This window comes from Sesamum indicum, linkage group LG5, assembly GCF_000512975.1.
Source record: "Sesamum indicum cultivar Zhongzhi No. 13 linkage group LG5, S_indicum_v1.0, whole genome shotgun sequence".
NCBI lineage: Eukaryota > Viridiplantae > Streptophyta > Magnoliopsida > Lamiales > Pedaliaceae > Sesamum > Sesamum indicum.
The window spans coordinates 394,101-412,062 of NC_026149.1; the positions used below are offsets into that span (position 1 = coordinate 394,101).

Sequence of the window (17,962 nt, forward strand, 5' to 3'; positions counted from 1 at the left end):
GAAAACTTCAACTTCCATAAAGTCGTGTTGCTTGCGGATTGAAGTTTTACCGCATCTCAGAAAGAACGATTTCTTTAAATACTTTATAATATAAGGGCCAGGATCCAGTAGGGCGATGACAGAAGGAAATGACACGTGGATGGCTGAAGATGAAGGAACAACGCCATTTCCATAGTGTTGTTTTATGATGATGAAATTGATTTCTTCTTTGTTTTCAGAGCCTACCATTATCCCATAATATACGCCGTGATTTCTATCAAAGTCGTTGAATAACTACCAACTACAATCACGACTCTATAACACTGTCAACTTCTGTAGTTGCATTCCAAAATCAATAAATACATCAAATATATGAATTATTTTTTATATCATAAATTATTATATTATAAAAATTTTCATAAATTGATACTATCTATTAGAGTGAAATAAAATTAATATAAAAACTTAAAATTTAATAATAATCAATTGCCTTTTGCAATTATTTTAGCTATGACTAAATGATTCTTAATTATAACTAATATTTTGAACGCACGCAAAAACAAACACGCGTAATATATAGCAATTGTGATTAATTAATAGTTGCCATAATTTCTCGTAGAATAATTATATTTATACCCCTAAACTATAATTTATTTACATAAATCACTCATGCCTTTTGGGCAATACACAGACACCCACTAAAAAATATTAACACTATTATACAAACTATCCCTACTTTTTTACTGTTAGGAGTGATTTCTATAATTATAAAAAGGGCATGGATAATTTTTATAAACAGACTATGGATCATGAAATAAAAGTATAATTTTTAATTATCTTTTATCATAATAATTAATTACAATAAAAATTATGCTTCCATAAAAATTTATTTATGGAAAAGAATAATACGATGGTATTATATATGGATTTATTTATTAAATATATAATCACCACTGAACTCTCACTTACCTTAGGAATGGGCCCAAACAGAGAGATCTGGAGACTACCAGACGCCGAATGCAGATGCGTAGGCCCAATGATTGATGTGGACTTGAGCCACCATCCACCTCCAAATGTTCGAATCCCAGACAAACTTTGATACACTCACTTTTGGATTAGAATATGTTAGGGGTGATTATATTGTCATTATTTGGAATTTTGTATAAGTATACATAGATTATTTATAATTTAAAAAACTATACTTAATATTTTTTTTTTATTTTCCTTCGATAAATAGATATCAATTGGCAAAACTCATAAAATTTATATACGTGATGTGTATATATAAAATAAATTAAAAAATACAACATAATTTAAAATAGAAAGAAAATTCAATCTATTAACTATTGTTACCAGAATGGAAAATTACGACAAGGGGAAATAGAGTATTGTCAGTAAATTTTCCATGATTATGATATTGATACATCATTAATAATGATGATTTTCATGGAAACTTGTCTTATTATTTGAATGTATTCTCTGTATTTTGAGCACAGTATCAATCATCACCCATCTCTGCTCATCTGTAACGTACGGTTATAAGATGATCCTTTTTAAAAAAGATTATTTGTTTACGTGATTATTCACTCTGTTAATAATTTACATGTATTATATCAGAAACAAAATATACTGGTTGAGATTAGTTCTGATTTGATTGAAACCGGTTCAAATATAAAAAAATAAATGCTTGAAAAATAACCAAAAAAAAAAAGAACAGAAAAATGTGTGAAGTTATTCATAATCAAAAGACATTCCTAAATTAGCTAATGCTTTTAAAATATTATACACATACTCACATGGATAAAAGAAGCAAGGCCCAAAACGATAAAATGGGCCCAAAGTATTTCAAAAGTGATATGAGCCTACCGATAGAGGTCAAGAAAGCTCATCAAGTACACAAGTTAATAGAAAGCAAGGGATGAGGAACACGTGTCCAGCATCACCTTGACGAACAGATTTCAATCCTTCCATCTAGCCCAAAATACCTCAGCATTTAAGATAGTCAAGATAACTATTAATAACTGCATTCACTATTCATACCGATACACGACCTATTTATTTAGACACAAACTTGAGTATCAGAGTGCTTCACGCATGGTTAAGTTCGGCACTTGTCTCTTTGCACAGGTTCCAAGCTTGTTCCCCCGTACCCCGAGCCCAGACATTGAACGATAATCTACCTCTGGAAATCAGATCATCCATCATTTTGGCACCGTTTTTGGGAAAGAGGTCATGTATCCTTTGTTTGGGGGGCCGATGATGTTAGCAACGCGTCCCATATGATTGCAAAGGAGCTTGAGTGACTTATAAGTTCCAAGACCTCTTCTCCTTAACAAGATACATTTTTAGAATAAAATCATGATACTCATACAAACCTCAAACGGACAATACCTCGCGCAACGGGACATCGATCGAGTCGCAAGCCGCATCACATACACTCCGAAAAACGTAAACATATTAAACAAATTACATTGTTTTATATTAAATAAAAGACAAGAATCGTTTGTATAAATAAACCATAAATTAAGAAGTATAAATAAAACCATCTCTCTTAGCTAGTTTATTTTCCAAGTTCCACCCACTTAATTGGTTCTTGGAGGACAAGCTAGTGGATTGGACTCAAAATTTTTGAAGAGGAGGTCTTGTATTTGGATGTTGATGAGTATGTGCCCGAGGAAAAAGAAAAAAAGTGTGCTAAAAGAACTGGTGATTTTGTAGATTTTTGGTTCTTGATAATGGTTGGCAAGAAGCGTGGCGTAAGAGTAAAGTCTCTTCTGTTTGGCAGTTGGGCATCTAATCTGCAATAAAATACATATATAGATAGATACATCCATCATCCATGCTTACCCAAACAAACAACAAAATTGAAACATTATGTTGACATATCAGTAATCCCCATTGTCAGCTCTTAAACCCCAAGAGGATCAATCCTTAAATCAGACAAGAAAAACTTAATTAACTAACGTGGGTTAAGTTGGATTAAGCTAATAATAATTAATCCTCAAATCCAATTTGCTTCCAAATAGCATTTCTAACCCTACTCAAATCCCTGCCCTTCAGCGTTCTCCCGACACCTTCATGCACCGACAAAGACGCCACTCTACTCCTCGCCAAATACTCATGGGGAGGTATTCTCTCATTTCCATCCTCATCCTCCTCCAACTCATCTTCGCATTCCCCGGCGCGTCTCTTGTACTCGCCGCCAAGGATCCTAGACCAGTCCGGGATGTTCACCGGCAGACGATTTCCGGAGCGGCCGCGTGTGGTGAGAAACCTGTTTTCTGGTCTCGGGTACGATTTGGTTGGTGCTCCAAACCTCAGCTTCGTCGAGTTCGAATTCACCGTCGTCAGGGGAATCCAGGTACAGTACTCTGGTGGCGCCGAGGTAGCGATGGCTCTTTCTCGCTGCCATTGCAATTGGTGGTGGAATTGCGAGTGAGAAGATGTTTGATGAGAAGGTCTGTTTCGCAACGAGAGTTTATTGAGAGGTTGATTGCCGGGATATAGATATACATATACATATATATAATGTTGGGTATTGGATAAGCACTGCAGTAGTTTTGATTCTTTTTATTTTATTTTTTTTAATGTTTGTTGTATAATTTATATATTTAAATGGAGAAGGACCTCTCATTTGGATTATCCAGATTATGATTTGAAGTGGGACAGATTGCAAAAAGTTAAATTCATTGTCGGAATTCTATTCCCATTTTAATTTAATTTAATTATAATATTGATATATTTTTGGGCAAGCAAGGTGAAAATATAAATGAATAGCATATGTTAGTTGAAAATTACTCTAAAATTCATTATAATCAATTTGCTTCAAGGTAGAATTAATATTTACATGTGATCAATTTAAAAAGAAATATGCATGTTTAAATTTTTAAGGTATAGATATAATTTGTATAAATAAGTTAAAAATTTTATTAGATGTATGTATAATTATTTAAAAAATAAAAATAATTTAGATCAAAGATGTAATTATGGTATGAATGGGAAAGAAGCGTGAGTGAATTGCTTAATTTCACCCAACCCATATGAGAGTGACACGTTGGAATTAAGTGGATCATTACTCACATTCCTTGTAAGAAACAAGACTATTTTTTTGGTCAATATGAAAACTTGGAAAGACATAGACTTCGTCCCAATCCCAACAGTACAAAGTTTATAGATGGAATTGTACGTGGACCAATCCTTCGCCTCCACCACTTACATGATCTCTAATCTGCTTTTTTTTTTTTTTTTAATAATATAGTTACATGTTTAATCTGTTCTTGAGTTGAGTTTTCAGGAAAATAAGGTTGTACGAAATTTAATCATATATAGTAAAATAATAATATCATAATAACTGTTGTATTATTAATATATAACAAGTATATATATAATGTATTTGCTATATGATTAATTCCATATAATCATGTATATTTTTTTTTCATTTAATTCTACAAAATAAATCACCTTTGTAAAAAAAGTTGAATATTTTTCATTTATCCCTCCAATATACTAAGTTTGTAATTACATAAGAGATTTATTCAATGAAGTTTGCGCATCATATTTTTTCATCTGACGATTATCATTTTTTTATTACTACAATAGGAGTGAGAGCAGTCTATTTTAACAAGAAAAGTGATGCTAACTTAATCAATTAATTGACAATGAGGAATCATTTCTGTAGATTCATTTCACGGGTATTTTTTTTGTGTCTAAATGAGAATTTGGGCGTATGCATATTTATTTATTAATAAAAAGAAAAAGAATTATAAATAACGAATAGTATTAGGGTTCATGGTGTTGCGAGTTACAGCTAATCAAATTTCTGAAAAATCACTGAACCTAATTAATACCACTTGTTTGGTGGTCGTTGTATTTGTAGTTGAAACATTTCATGTATGATGTATCCCTATAAGAAGTAAGTGTCTACAATTGAGTTAAAAGATATCCCACACGACATCACTTCCTTAATAGTTGCTTTTCCAATTAAGAAACCCTTTGTTCGTAGAAAACAGTTGTTGGCTTTTGCTCTTGCTTGCTTCTACCAAGTTACATGGCCACCATCGGTGCCGCCTCACTTTGAACAAATCATATAGCAAATGTAATATATATACTAAATGTGCAATTTCTCTACAATAAAAAAAAAAGATAAATAATTCCATAATAAATATATTATACTGTGATTGATTTGTTTCTGTCAAACCTGAATTAGATAAAAATTTGGGGTGATGTCCATTGTTTTTGAAGAACATTTGTACCCACTTCATTCGGTTTATTTGATAATTGGCATTTGGATCATAAGCCCATTCATTTGTTTGCATTGCCTAACTACAATAAGATTATAGGTACTATGGGCTCTAAATTTGGGCCTGCCCTGTTTGTTGTTGACCTTTCCTTTTTCCTTTTTCTTAAAAAGACTTCCCTTTTGTTGCCATATTTGAACACAAAATCCACATTAAACATATCAATGTGGGGTGGGCAACAAAATATAACTCACCAATTCCTTCAACACCCACATACATATAATATGATTTGCACTAGACAGGAGACTATAGTTTATACTTAGAATCCATGTGTTAGGGGCATATAAGAAAAGAAGGATAAATTAGTCATTTCACCAATCTTCACATAAACCCTAGCTAAATAAGTACTATAACTCTCATCCCCAAACCCTGCCAATTCCACCAATTCTTTACAATTCCCCCCGCCGCATTAACATATCTTAACCCGCCCAAAAATGCCGCCCAAGTTCGACCCAACCCAGGTAGTGGACGTTTTCGTCCGGGTCACCGGCGGTGAGGTCGGCGCAGCTTCTTCCCTCGCCCCCAAAATCGGCCCTCTCGGTCTCTCCCCTAAGAAAATCGGTGAGGACATCGCCAAGGAAACCGCCAAGGATTGGAAAGGCCTCCGTGTCACCGTCAAACTCACCGTCCAAAATCGTCAGGCCAAGGTGACAGTCGTTCCCTCCGCCGCCGCATTAGTGATCAAGGCACTCAAGGAGCCCGAGCGTGACCGTAAGAAGACCAAGAACATCAAGCACAATGGCAACATCTCCCTTGACGACGTTATTGAGATCGCTAAAGTTATGCGCCCCCGGTCCATGGCCAAGGACTTGAGTGGCACGGTGAAGGAAATTTTGGGTACCTGCGTTTCTGTTGGTTGTACGGTCGACGGAAAGGATCCGAAGGATCTGCAGCAGGAAATTACCGATGGTGATGTGGAGATTCCTCAGGATTGAGATTTTGTTGGATTGGATTTCGAGCTGAATCTCTATGGTTTGGATATTTTTGTTTCTTTAGCTTTACTCTGTACTTCCTCTTTTCTTTTAGTTGAATGCAGTATGTGGATGCTAATTACTGCTTCTATTACTCAGTTTAAATGAGATTTAAGTTTATAATTATGGTTTCATTTTTGAGTATTGATTGGGCTATGGTGGGACTTGGAGTTCCTGAGTGGATCAATTCGCATTTGATTCGTGTGCGTCATTTGATTGATGAACCGCAATGCATCCTACAAGTTACTGAGAAATATTGAGGGCAACCTTTTCCCCTAGCTGCAAAAACAGTTTAGTTGGAATACATTGTGCAGGGGTGCTAAGACCGTATGCATTTGCTAGATTTTGTTAGATCCTCACACGGGAGTTCTGTCTTTTCCACATCCCTTCACTTTGATCATTATACTTGTTGCAGCAGCTATAGATATCTATGTAGTCTTTATTTGTAAAACACTGCAGCACCTAAGGTCTTTGTCCTTCTTTAATCATCTTGAATTGTATGTTCCATGAATTGGAGTCATGCCATGTAGTTGCTGATGGCTGAGCATAAGCATTGGATCGAGTTAATGTAATTTGCTATTCCACTCGATAAATTCCAGACTGATATTGCCCCTAGTTCATAGTCTGGTGGATGTTTCTTGATGCGCATTTGATGTAACTGGGAGTGTATGTCATTAAAGCAGCAAATGTCTCATATTAAGTATACTGTATACCTGCATCTGCCATTAGATGCCTCTCTAAGGAAACTGTGTTGCATGATTGTCTAGCACAAATGTGCATGTGTATGTGTGTATGTCGCATGTTTGTTGTGTTTATTCGGCATGTTGAACTATGATTAACTTGACATTTGAGGGCAGAGGTTGACTTTCTGTTTTTCAGATGGAGTTAGTGTTTAGTTCAAAGAGTCGTGGTGGATTGGGATGGGATCATGAACATGATTATGCTTTTGTAGTGCTCTAGCATGATGTGTTGTGCTAATAAAACATAACGGAAGTGATATATTACCTCAGACTGTGGTTATACGTTTGTGCTTCTACCGTTTTGCTCCAAAGAACATAAATGTTTGAGAAATGAACTGTGGAAGGCTATGGAGTCACTGTATGTTTATAGTGAGGACTGCACATAAACTCCCATGTATAGGTTGATGAGCAAGTGGTTTGTAGGAGGTGTTGGCTTTTATATGATTAAGACCTTGGGAAAGTAAATCATATAAAGCATGTTACGACATCATCTATTCAAGTGGTAGGACAGTGAAGCATCCCGTTTAGAAGTTGGGCTGTTACCTACATTTATATAGTTGTTCTGAGACGACTACATACTTGTCTTTGCTTGGTCTACTAATCGTATTGCAATGTATGCCAATGGTGGTGGACAAAGAAAGTTACCAGAAGTTGAACCCTTTTCTTTTGCTACAAAGAAATTACCTTGCAATTGCAAGAACGTTTTTAATAATTTTTATTTTTCTCTCTCTTCTCAACTCTCACACCCTCTTTTATTCTTTTATTTCTTTTTTCAATATGATGCTCCAAAAAATATACATAACCCAAGAAGAACCCCTGTTTGAGAAAAATACAATGAAGACCCAAAGGCCCAAAGAAAAATCCAAGGCGAAAGCAACTTCAAACCCAATACCCTGAAGGGATTCGATGCCATGAAGCCGAAAGAAGACCTATGAAGGCTCATGGGAGGCTCAAGCATGGCAGCCACCGAGACACCATAGTATCCTAGTGCACAAGTGGCTGGATGCTAGTTAGACAACTTAGAGGAGTGACGATCACCAAGTGCCCAAGGATCCAAACGGTTGTTGGACTTGTTCTAAACCCCCTAGGAATATGATAAACTTATCTCACGGGAAGGCTTATCCTCTTGAAGGCCAATAATTAGGAAATCCTTGTCGACCCCTCCTTTTGCTTTTGGGAAGGATCGGGGAGTGAAGACTTTGATTCAATCAACTAGTACGAGCTTGGAATAAAAACCTCGTTAGCTGTTAAATGGCGTTAGCGCTGAAGTCTTCAGGTAAAGAATCTTGGCTTTCCCAGCTGCACATTCATCGTATATATATAAAAGAATATGCCACACTGTCCTTTCCTTGCGTGGGATATCTTTACTAGGTAATTAAGGGTCGATGCAATTGAGAACCTGTGGTGGGAATATTGTCCTTGTGCTAATCGGTCCGGTCTCTGAAAGAAGGTGCAAAAGAGGCAAGAGCGACTCAAGCAGCACCGATCCGGTCTCTGAAAGAAGGTGCAAAAGAGGCAAGAGCGACTCAAGCAGCACCGACTAAGGGAACTTGGCCATTCTTTCTAAATGAAAAACTATTATTAGTTCAGTTCGGTAGAACATCGATAAGAGGATAATTTTTTCACAGAAGCATATGATTGCCCCTCAATCGCCAGGCCAGGTGCATGAGTAGCTTTGCTGGCAATAGTTGGAGTCAATATCTCCTAAACTGCTTTCTCAAGTTCCAAGAGGATTGGGCTCTCTCAGTCAACAAGGGGTGAGGGTTGTTAAAAAAGGATCCTTCTCCTCGATAAAGGGTAATATTTTTTCAATATTCACACAAACTATATATGTTATTTTTCTGCAAAGTACTCTCGTATTGAATTATCATTTTACTTCACATTTTCACAGTTTGAATTCTTACTTTATCATTATTTATTGATCTGAATGTTGAAGTGTCAACGTACTTTTTTTTAAGTTATCTTCTTAAGACTTGTACAAAACTAGGCCCAAAAATCAAAGTTGGATTACGAGCAATATTTTTGCTCTCACACTAATTTCTCATAAAATTATTATATATTTTTTAATAATAATTATTTTTTTAAAATTTAAAATTAATTATGCACACAAATTTTCACATGCCTATATACTAGTTTAGATAGTAGTGGGAGGGATGAGAGAGAACTTGAGGGATTACATACACAATTAAGTTAGGCAATGAAAGAGACGGGTCCTCTCTACCTGCCTGTCGGTGCCATAAATGCTACATTTAACAATATGAAATATTTATTTCCCATACATACGTTGGACTTTAGTTGCTCCGCCCGTGATGAGGTTGATGAAAGAAGATGACAAATTAGCCAAGTGTGTGGTTCCAATTCCGACAGAGTTTCACATCTTCCACATGCTTAAATTCTTACATTATTGGACGCGAGTACTCCACTTTCGCAGCTACTTCACCAGTCCTTCCACTCTCCTCACTTTCTCCCTATAAATTAGTGTTGCACCAAAACCCCACTCCCAATTCCCATCTTCAACAAACCATCTCTATCAATATTCCTCTCCTCCCTCTTCAGTACAGAGATATACAGAATCCATTTCCTGATCAGCAGTTGTTGATGAATCTGATGATGACGAAGCGGGTCGGATTGTTGAGTTCTTGGGTGGAGGTTGCACCAACCCTTGTTGTTTTCCCTCGCAAGCCCTCCACTAATTGTCGTCCCACCCTGGAGACCATTGCAGAGGAGGAATCCGACATCATTTACGACGACGACGATGACGATCAACACGAGCAACTGCTGCAATCTTCCTTGCAACCTTGTTTCAACTACTAAGGATCCATTTGCAATCTTCTTCTTTGCAAATTCAACCTTATAATCTTAGGAGTAATTAACCTTTTATTTAGATAATCTCTATATATGTATCAAACTATCACTCCAAAGCGGAAGGCATAATTAAGAGTAGTTTTAGGTTTCTGGTTATGTAATGAAAATTTTACCAGATAACACCAATTGTATACTTATTTACTATTTTCTTATGGGCGATTTCTGCATCTTTCTTCAAATTATAATTTGGTGTATAAAAGCTCTCTTTGCATTCTTTTCTTTTTATAATTTTAGACCCATGCAGTTAAGTAATATTATATATGAGTGTGTATAGGAGCAATTTAGGACCGGTACGTAATTGACATATATATATATATATATATATATGTCGGCAAGGCGACAGATACAAGACTTCTGTATAGTTAGGCTATTAAATCTTGATATTGAGCAACCTCCGACCTTTCTTTACATTTTGGATCATTCCAATTGTTCTCCACATTTACCACATCATCACAAGTTAAATGGGACTGATTATTCTATTGTAAGAGACCCCTTTTTACTTTATATTGATGGGTACTTAATTATTTGCATGTGATTGAGGCATTCGTCCTATGTACGAACGAACCACTGTTAAACAATTCTATTAAAATTTTGTTTAAAACCTAAAATACCCCAAAAATAATATATATAAAACCAATGTTTTTTGTGGCACGTATGATTGTGTGCACTTTTAGTGGTGGAGTAGGATGCATTGCGAGAAAATCGGAGTCATGCTACCACAAAGTGAGTAATGCTAATCCTACAGGACCACCTCCCACCCACCCCCCACACGCAAAAATCTTGCACACAATAAAAAGAGCATATAATATTTATGGGTCTTAATTGCATTTATTGTTTCGTATAAGAAGGGGAAGTAGCAAAATAAGAACTCTTAATATAAAGATAGCAAATAATACTTTTATTAGCATTATTTTTGTTTTTGGCAATTATAAAATGACCATCGAATTCTAAAAAGTGGCCCGAAATTGATACGTGAACCAAAATTAAGGGTTTTTGTTGACATGGAATTGTAATACAAAACCAACTGTCAATTAAGATATTTTCTTCTTCTTTTTGCTTCCTATCATATAAGCGCACAGTCGGGCTACAGGAATGTTGCCTAGTGCTCGGGGGTAACGCCATTCGCCCACCTCAGCTGAGGGCAACACCGTCGGTGGCGAGGAAAGGATTATAATTTTTTTTAATTTATATTATATAATATTTTTTTATAATTTATAATTATATACATAATATAAATTTTATTTTATACATTTTTTTTTCATGTAAGTGCTTATGTGTCAGGTTGTTTTAAGACATACCCAATCAACTTTGTTTCAAATTTAAAAAGCTTTAGATTTATACATATTAGCAAATTTTGGTCATTTTAAAAATTCAGTGACTTGAAATCCTAGAATTGTCAAAAAATAATAATTTCGGATTATTGTTTGACACCTCTATATTTACAATCTTTATTTTACCACCCCTTGTATATGGGGCACTAAATGCAATATTAAACGGATTTATGCGTCAGCTTGTGATATTGCATTTCGAACAGAACTTATCTTCTCTCACCAGTTTGAGAAGAAGAGATGGAGTGCGTTTACTAAGAGAGAAAAAGAGAAGAGAGTGGTACAAGTAGACAAACTCAGTCGAGTGTCTCTTTCATCCAGAAGGATCGAGAAGGAACAATTGACTGCATGCAAGCTATTAAAATGTCCATTTCCAGGTTAAATTGGACAGCAAAAGAGAGGCTTTCACTCCATAATAAATGCTACAAATATAGCAATATGAAAGAAATGTTAGATTTCCCATATGTGAACTATAGTTTGAAGTTGTCAACATTAACAACAACAACCTATTTCAGTCGAGTGGTTTCTGTTTTCTGGTGTCTATTTCATCCAGAAGGAACAACTGACTGCACGCAAGCTATTAAGTTCTGTGGTTTCTACGGTTCTCCACACCTTCCACATGCCAAAATGAAATTTCTGCACTGCACTTTCACAGCTGCTTCAGCCGTCCTTCCTTCCACCCACCACAACCTCGACTCCCTATTCCTTCACCTGGTTTTGTCCTATAAATGCACCACCCAAACCCCCCAACTCCAACTCCAACTCATAACAAACCATCACTCCTCCTCTCTTCAGACAAAACAATAAACCTTAATTATTAACCTCTCTGAATCAATCCTATTTCCCGAATTACATGGCGAAGTGGATGGTGGTCGGGCTGTTGAGTTCTTGGGTTGAGGTTGCACCATCTCTTGTTATTTTTCCTCACAAGCCCTGCAGCTTCTGCCCCACCCTGGACACCATATCAGAGGAGGAACCTGATGAAATTCGTGATGATGATGAAGAAATTACTCACCACCAATCCCAAACTTAAACCTCCTTAATTTGCAAATTAGCTTTAACTGCGAACCTAATTATGTTCTTAACATTTTATTTGTGTGCGTTCTTTCTGCTTGCTGCCAAAGTATGACAGAGAAGGGACAACAAGATTCTTTTACGCTTCTGGCTATATATTTTCGTTTTCCAGAAAATATGTGTTTCTTCCAATCATATGAGAGTGTTATGTATATGTAGTAGTGTTTAGTCCCAGGCCAACTTTAGCTAAACATATGTATACCAACTTTTTTATTGTATATGGACAGCAATTTTTTGGATGAGGCATTACAATATATGGTCCGTGTACGTTTACTGTTACAGTAGTTTCTTTTTTTTTTTTTTTTTTTTCTTATTTTAATATAGTTGTTGATTTTTGTATTATCGATATTGACATGTATTGGGTCCAACACCGCTACAAAAGTCGAAGAATCTTCTTCAAACTTTTACAATTATCAAAGACTAATCTGCAAGAGATTGAGGTCATACATTTGTGGTTGTATTTGTTTGCCCCACAAGAAAGAAGTTGATATATACATATGGTTAGATGGTGAGGAATGTGTGTGTACACATAATTGTTAGATTTGGGAAATCAAATGCACAAGGATCTTACTATGATCTATTCGTATATTACAAGTCCCAAATTAAAAAACAAGTGGCCACTGTTACGCAAACTCATCGCTTTCTGATGTCTCTTTCTTACAGGAGAGGATGGAGAGCCACACCTCACTCCCCTGCCCCTGCCCCTGCACCCGCACCCTGGGCATCATAACACAAGAGCAATATTCCGATCATTTATGGTGATGATGATGAACCTCTTTTCATTACCTCAATAATTCAAACCTAATATTATGTTTGAAGCACGTAGAGACAGATGTGTGTATGTGTGTGTTCTTTCTGCTGCCCTTCAAGATTCTTGTTTTTTTTCTCTGTCTTTTGGGCTCTCTTTTCTTCTGGTTGTCAATGGTTGGGTGTTGTGCCAATCAAATTAATAAAGTTTGTGTAGGAAGGGCAATATAGATGGTGTAAATGTGGAAGGGCCCATGGGCTGATGATGTTAGTGGATATTGACTTGGGCCACATAAAGCCCAAGCTTCTTAATTCATTCCACTAACATTACTTATTTGATTTATAACGCAGAAATCATTCCACCCAAACGCGGCATTACTTATTTGGTGGCAGAGCACCGCTGGTTTGATTGGATTATAAGTAAAATTGATTCGCGCACAAAGCAAAAACGGAAGGTCCGCATTTAAAGTGTTGAGTGAGTGGACAACATTTTTTTTCTTAACAATTAAGAATAAGTTCCCTATTCTTAACAACACACACACACACACACACACACACTACCATCACCTTATTTACATTACAGATACAGCTCATGAGAGAGTTTATCTGCAGTGTAGTTGGGGGTATTTGTTTGAAGTTTCACTATCATTAAGGGTGTTACTTGTAATTACAATTACAAATAGGATGTTTGTATAATTAAATTTAATTTTAAAAGGTGTCCATGTAATTTATCTTATTTTTAGTTTTATTTTAGGATAATTACATTAACATTCCCTTATCTATGGTTTATTTATACAAATCACCCATATTTTTTGAAAAATTACAAAAATTACCCCTGACAGCCTTTAAAGAATGCTAGGGATGATTTTTGTAATTTTTCAAAAAATATGGATAATTTGTATAAAAAAAAATAAGTGATGGAGTGTAAATGTAATTATCCCTATGTGTAAATAATAATTACGTTTTTTATGAATATATAATATAATTATTCAAAAGATCCAAATAATTTATATAAATAAATTATATATCACGAAAATAAATGTGAGTATGTCACTATCCCTTTTATTTTTATTATGGAGAATAGACCGTACTCAATCTTTTTTGCCTAAAATTAAAGAAAAATACAAAGCCAGCCAACATCAAGATCCATTGATTGATAGTGAAATAAATCCCTAACTCGTAGTGATGTCCACTGAGGAACACGATTTTCTTGAACCTCTTGCTTCACCCAATGAAAGTGATGTTTCCGTAACCTTATACACAACAAACTTGTAATATTTGCATCTCAGATCATGCAAAATGTCTGTTTGCATAATTCTCAGCACCTTAATTTGCATGTAACTGTATTAGTCACAAACTAGCAGTACATCTGATATTACAATCTTAATTTCTCTACCCATGTGGCTTTAAAGATATATAAAAATTTTCGAAAATAGTATGTAATTTTGTTGTTCATTCGATATGGACAAATATATATCATATAATTTGAGACAGTTCGTGAACCATCCTATATCACTCATCTTGTTTATGATGGTGAGTGTATACTATCATCACATGTCACATAAAGACGAGAAATTTAAACAATATATAAGCCTTAAAGTGCATACGACTTTTCGTTCAAAATTGGCAATATATTTGTATCAGAATTGAAATGAATATAAATCGTTAAAAAATTTATTTAACAAGGATGGAATCAATCAATGAAATCAACCTTAATTAATACCTGATACCTTTATTTCATTACAACTCAAATAGCACCTAATTCAGACATAGAGATAGAGAGTGGTTTAGGTTATTAATTGGAGAAGATTTGAAGTAATTAATAAAAGAGGAGAGGAGGATAAATTAAGGTTGATAGTGGGTGGATTTTAGGGAGGGAAGGACAGCAGCCATTGCTAGTGGGGTTAGTGGGGGTGGAGGAGCGCCTCTTAATCCCCTTTTCCCGCAACTTGGAGTGGAGCCTCCGGGCCCACACCTACCTTCCATGTCTACTTCTGCAGCTACGTCTTACTACAAACTCTCACCAATTTGTTTGTAATAACTTTTATTTTATTATACGATTAAATTATAAATTTAATAGTGATGTATATAACCCAAAAAAATCTAGTTCAAAAAAAAGTAAAGGGGTTCAGGGTCTCCTGTAGTCTACCAATAACCCATGAAAGCAGTGATCATCCCTGATATTCAAGGACCGAACCCAAAAATGTGGCTCAATCAGTAACAATCAGCCTAAGATCCATATTTAAATGCCCCACGTGGCATAACCTAGGCCGCCAAATGTATCTCCAAGTCAATATGGAAGACACTTATCGAGGGATGCTCCTTCAAAAACTCAAACTCACTCCCTGCAGATTAGGAGTTCTCATCGATGAAAGATCCCCTCAATATGGGGACTGACTTGTATTGACCAAATTAACAAGAGATAAGAGCGGAATGTAGCTTATCCTAACAACTTCTATCCATTCCGCCCAAAAATAGGGCGCATGTGCAAACTCTTACTAGAGGAAGACACCCCCCTATAAATACAAGTTTGATCCCTAGGCGAGGGATACCTTCCAAACTTGAATTCTTGCTGTCAACTCTCTCTTTGTACTCTCTTGGTACTCTCTTTGCACTTTGAACATGATTTTCTCTTATGAATTCATTTGTTATACTTCGATTCTTGATTATGCTTTATTTTTTGCGCTTATTATCTTTTGAATTCGATACTAATTTGAGCATCATAGTACTAACGTGTTGTTTTGTAGGTTTCGTTCTTTAAGATAATTCTGTACGCATCAAATAATCTATAAAACACATTATATATAATACAAAAAAGCATCTCCTTGCAACTAGCAAGTTCCAATTTGTGCTCAAAGGAACTTTTCCACCATACTCGAGTCAAGGGGTTTCAATAGCATTATTGTAGTAATAATCATAATAATTAGAGCATAGACAGTTTTTGAAAATTGTGACTACAGGACGTTAACCTGCTAACTCATTCATTATTAAATGTCAAATCAAAGTAGATCATTCTCCACTATTAAACTAATAATACCAAAAACTATAGTTAATCGGAATTTATAATCAAGAAATCCACATACAATAGGTTAAAAAAATTGAGACTTTAATGAATAAATTTAAAATTATGCGTTTCAGAATAGTTAAATGTATGGATATTTATCTCATTTTAAATATAAATTATATTCAATTTATTAAGATACTATTTATCACTTAAAAAAAAAGACAAAAGTCAGAAATTCACCCATCAAATATAATATTATACTATTGCGAACTAAGTTGTACTACTTAATAGTCGTTTTACTGCACCTCTATCCCTTTTTCCTCTAGGGTTGCGTTCCAAGTGATAAATTTGAATTTGACTAGAACTTAAAACCAACGGATCTCAAATTTATTTGATTCTAAATGCACATATTTGAATCTTTTTATTTGGTTTTATAAGAAATTTTCGTATATAGTTTAAAATTCAATTGATTAACGATGATATTATTTGATGATTGAGTGGATTTCAAAAATATTATAAGTAGATTTAAGATTTACAGAATATGATGGTATCTCCAATCATTTTTTCTAAATTCCAAAATATAAAGGAAGTGGACCCAATTTGTGCAGGAATCAACTCTGTTGACCCATGAGAAAGGTATTTAGTTCATATTTCAAATCTTTACAACTACCTAGCACAAACCCCAATACAACAAGGTGACCAAGTGGACATCAAGGATGTTACATCACACATATATCTTACATCTTTTGGGACATGTTATATTGAAACTTCAACAAACACATCTTAGATCTATGGCGGCTAACCTAACAACAGCAAGCAAAACGAATCTCGCTGAACTCGGGCTGACATGGCATATCTCATTCAAGATAAGTCCAAGTTGTAATATTTTTTTCTCTTTTTGTTATTAGTTAGCTAACTCATGCATGATTCGTGTATCATAAATTACAACCACTTTCAAATCTTGCTCTCCATCGACCTATAAATGAAGGTCGTTGTGCAGACATAAGACGTCAAGTATTATTACTTCACTCTCACTCTATTCTCTCAATTTTCACCAAGTTCCTTGTATTCTTATGCACTGCACATAATTATTCTCACTTTCTTTTGATACATCATCAAGTCACTTCACGTATTTCATTATTATTTTTGGATTTTTCAAATTTTTTTATTATTTTTTCAATAAACCTATTGATGACTTAAAATCGGTACCAATCACTACTTTATAGATTGATATTCTTTTGATCTTAAGATTTTTATAAAAATTATTAGACCATTGTTGTGGTATTCGATCCCACTACACATTAGGTGCCAACGAGGGATTTACTACCATTAATTTATTTTGGAAATCAAACAAGTTAAATAAATTTTAATTATGAATTATAAATTCAAATAACCAGACTCATCAATTTAAATGCATCATAACAATATGTTACGCTTATATGAATTTGTGAGAAGAATTTAAAAAAATAATTTTAATAACACTTATATTAAAAAAAGTTAGAAGTTTATAGAATATAATTTTAGAAGAGAGTTAAATGATTGTTTATACTATAATATTAAAAATTTAATCATTTATTTTAAATTTATAATAATCCTATAAATAATGTATGGGTTTTGAGGGTATTTGTGTGAATGTTGATTATACGCAATACCCACTCGGCCACTCCCAACCCCGCACCGCACCGCACCGCACCGCACTCCACTCAGCCAATACATATACATATATTATATACATACATTCCCCCCTTCCACCTTTCTCCTTTCTTCCTCCTTCCTATCCTAACGCCTCAATCAATCCACAAACCCCACATTTCCCTTCTCTTCAATCAAATTCCCTTATTCCTTTGCCTTTCTCTCGTTTTGCTTGGTGATTGAGAGAAGAACCGCCCGAATTATATTCAGCATGGGTAATATTGGGAGCAGTGGAGCCAACGGCCGGAGAAGAAGCTCCAGTAGG

General features: G+C 35.0%; 1 protein-coding gene across 1 annotated transcript; it reads left to right on the plus strand.

Annotated features, from left to right (window-relative positions):
- Positions 5,594 to 6,391, plus strand: LOC105161385 (60S ribosomal protein L12-3). The gene has a single exon (XM_011079048.2). The coding sequence runs from the start codon at positions 5,711 to 5,713 to the stop codon at positions 6,209 to 6,211; it is 501 nt and encodes a 166-aa protein (XP_011077350.1). The 5' UTR covers positions 5,594 to 5,710; the 3' UTR covers positions 6,212 to 6,391.

Bases quoted from the DNA above. Each gene is read 5' to 3' on its own strand.
- LOC105161385 (XM_011079048.2), top strand. From the start codon at position 5,711: ATGCCGCCCAAGTTCGACCCAACCCAGGTAGTGGACGTTTTCGTCCGG.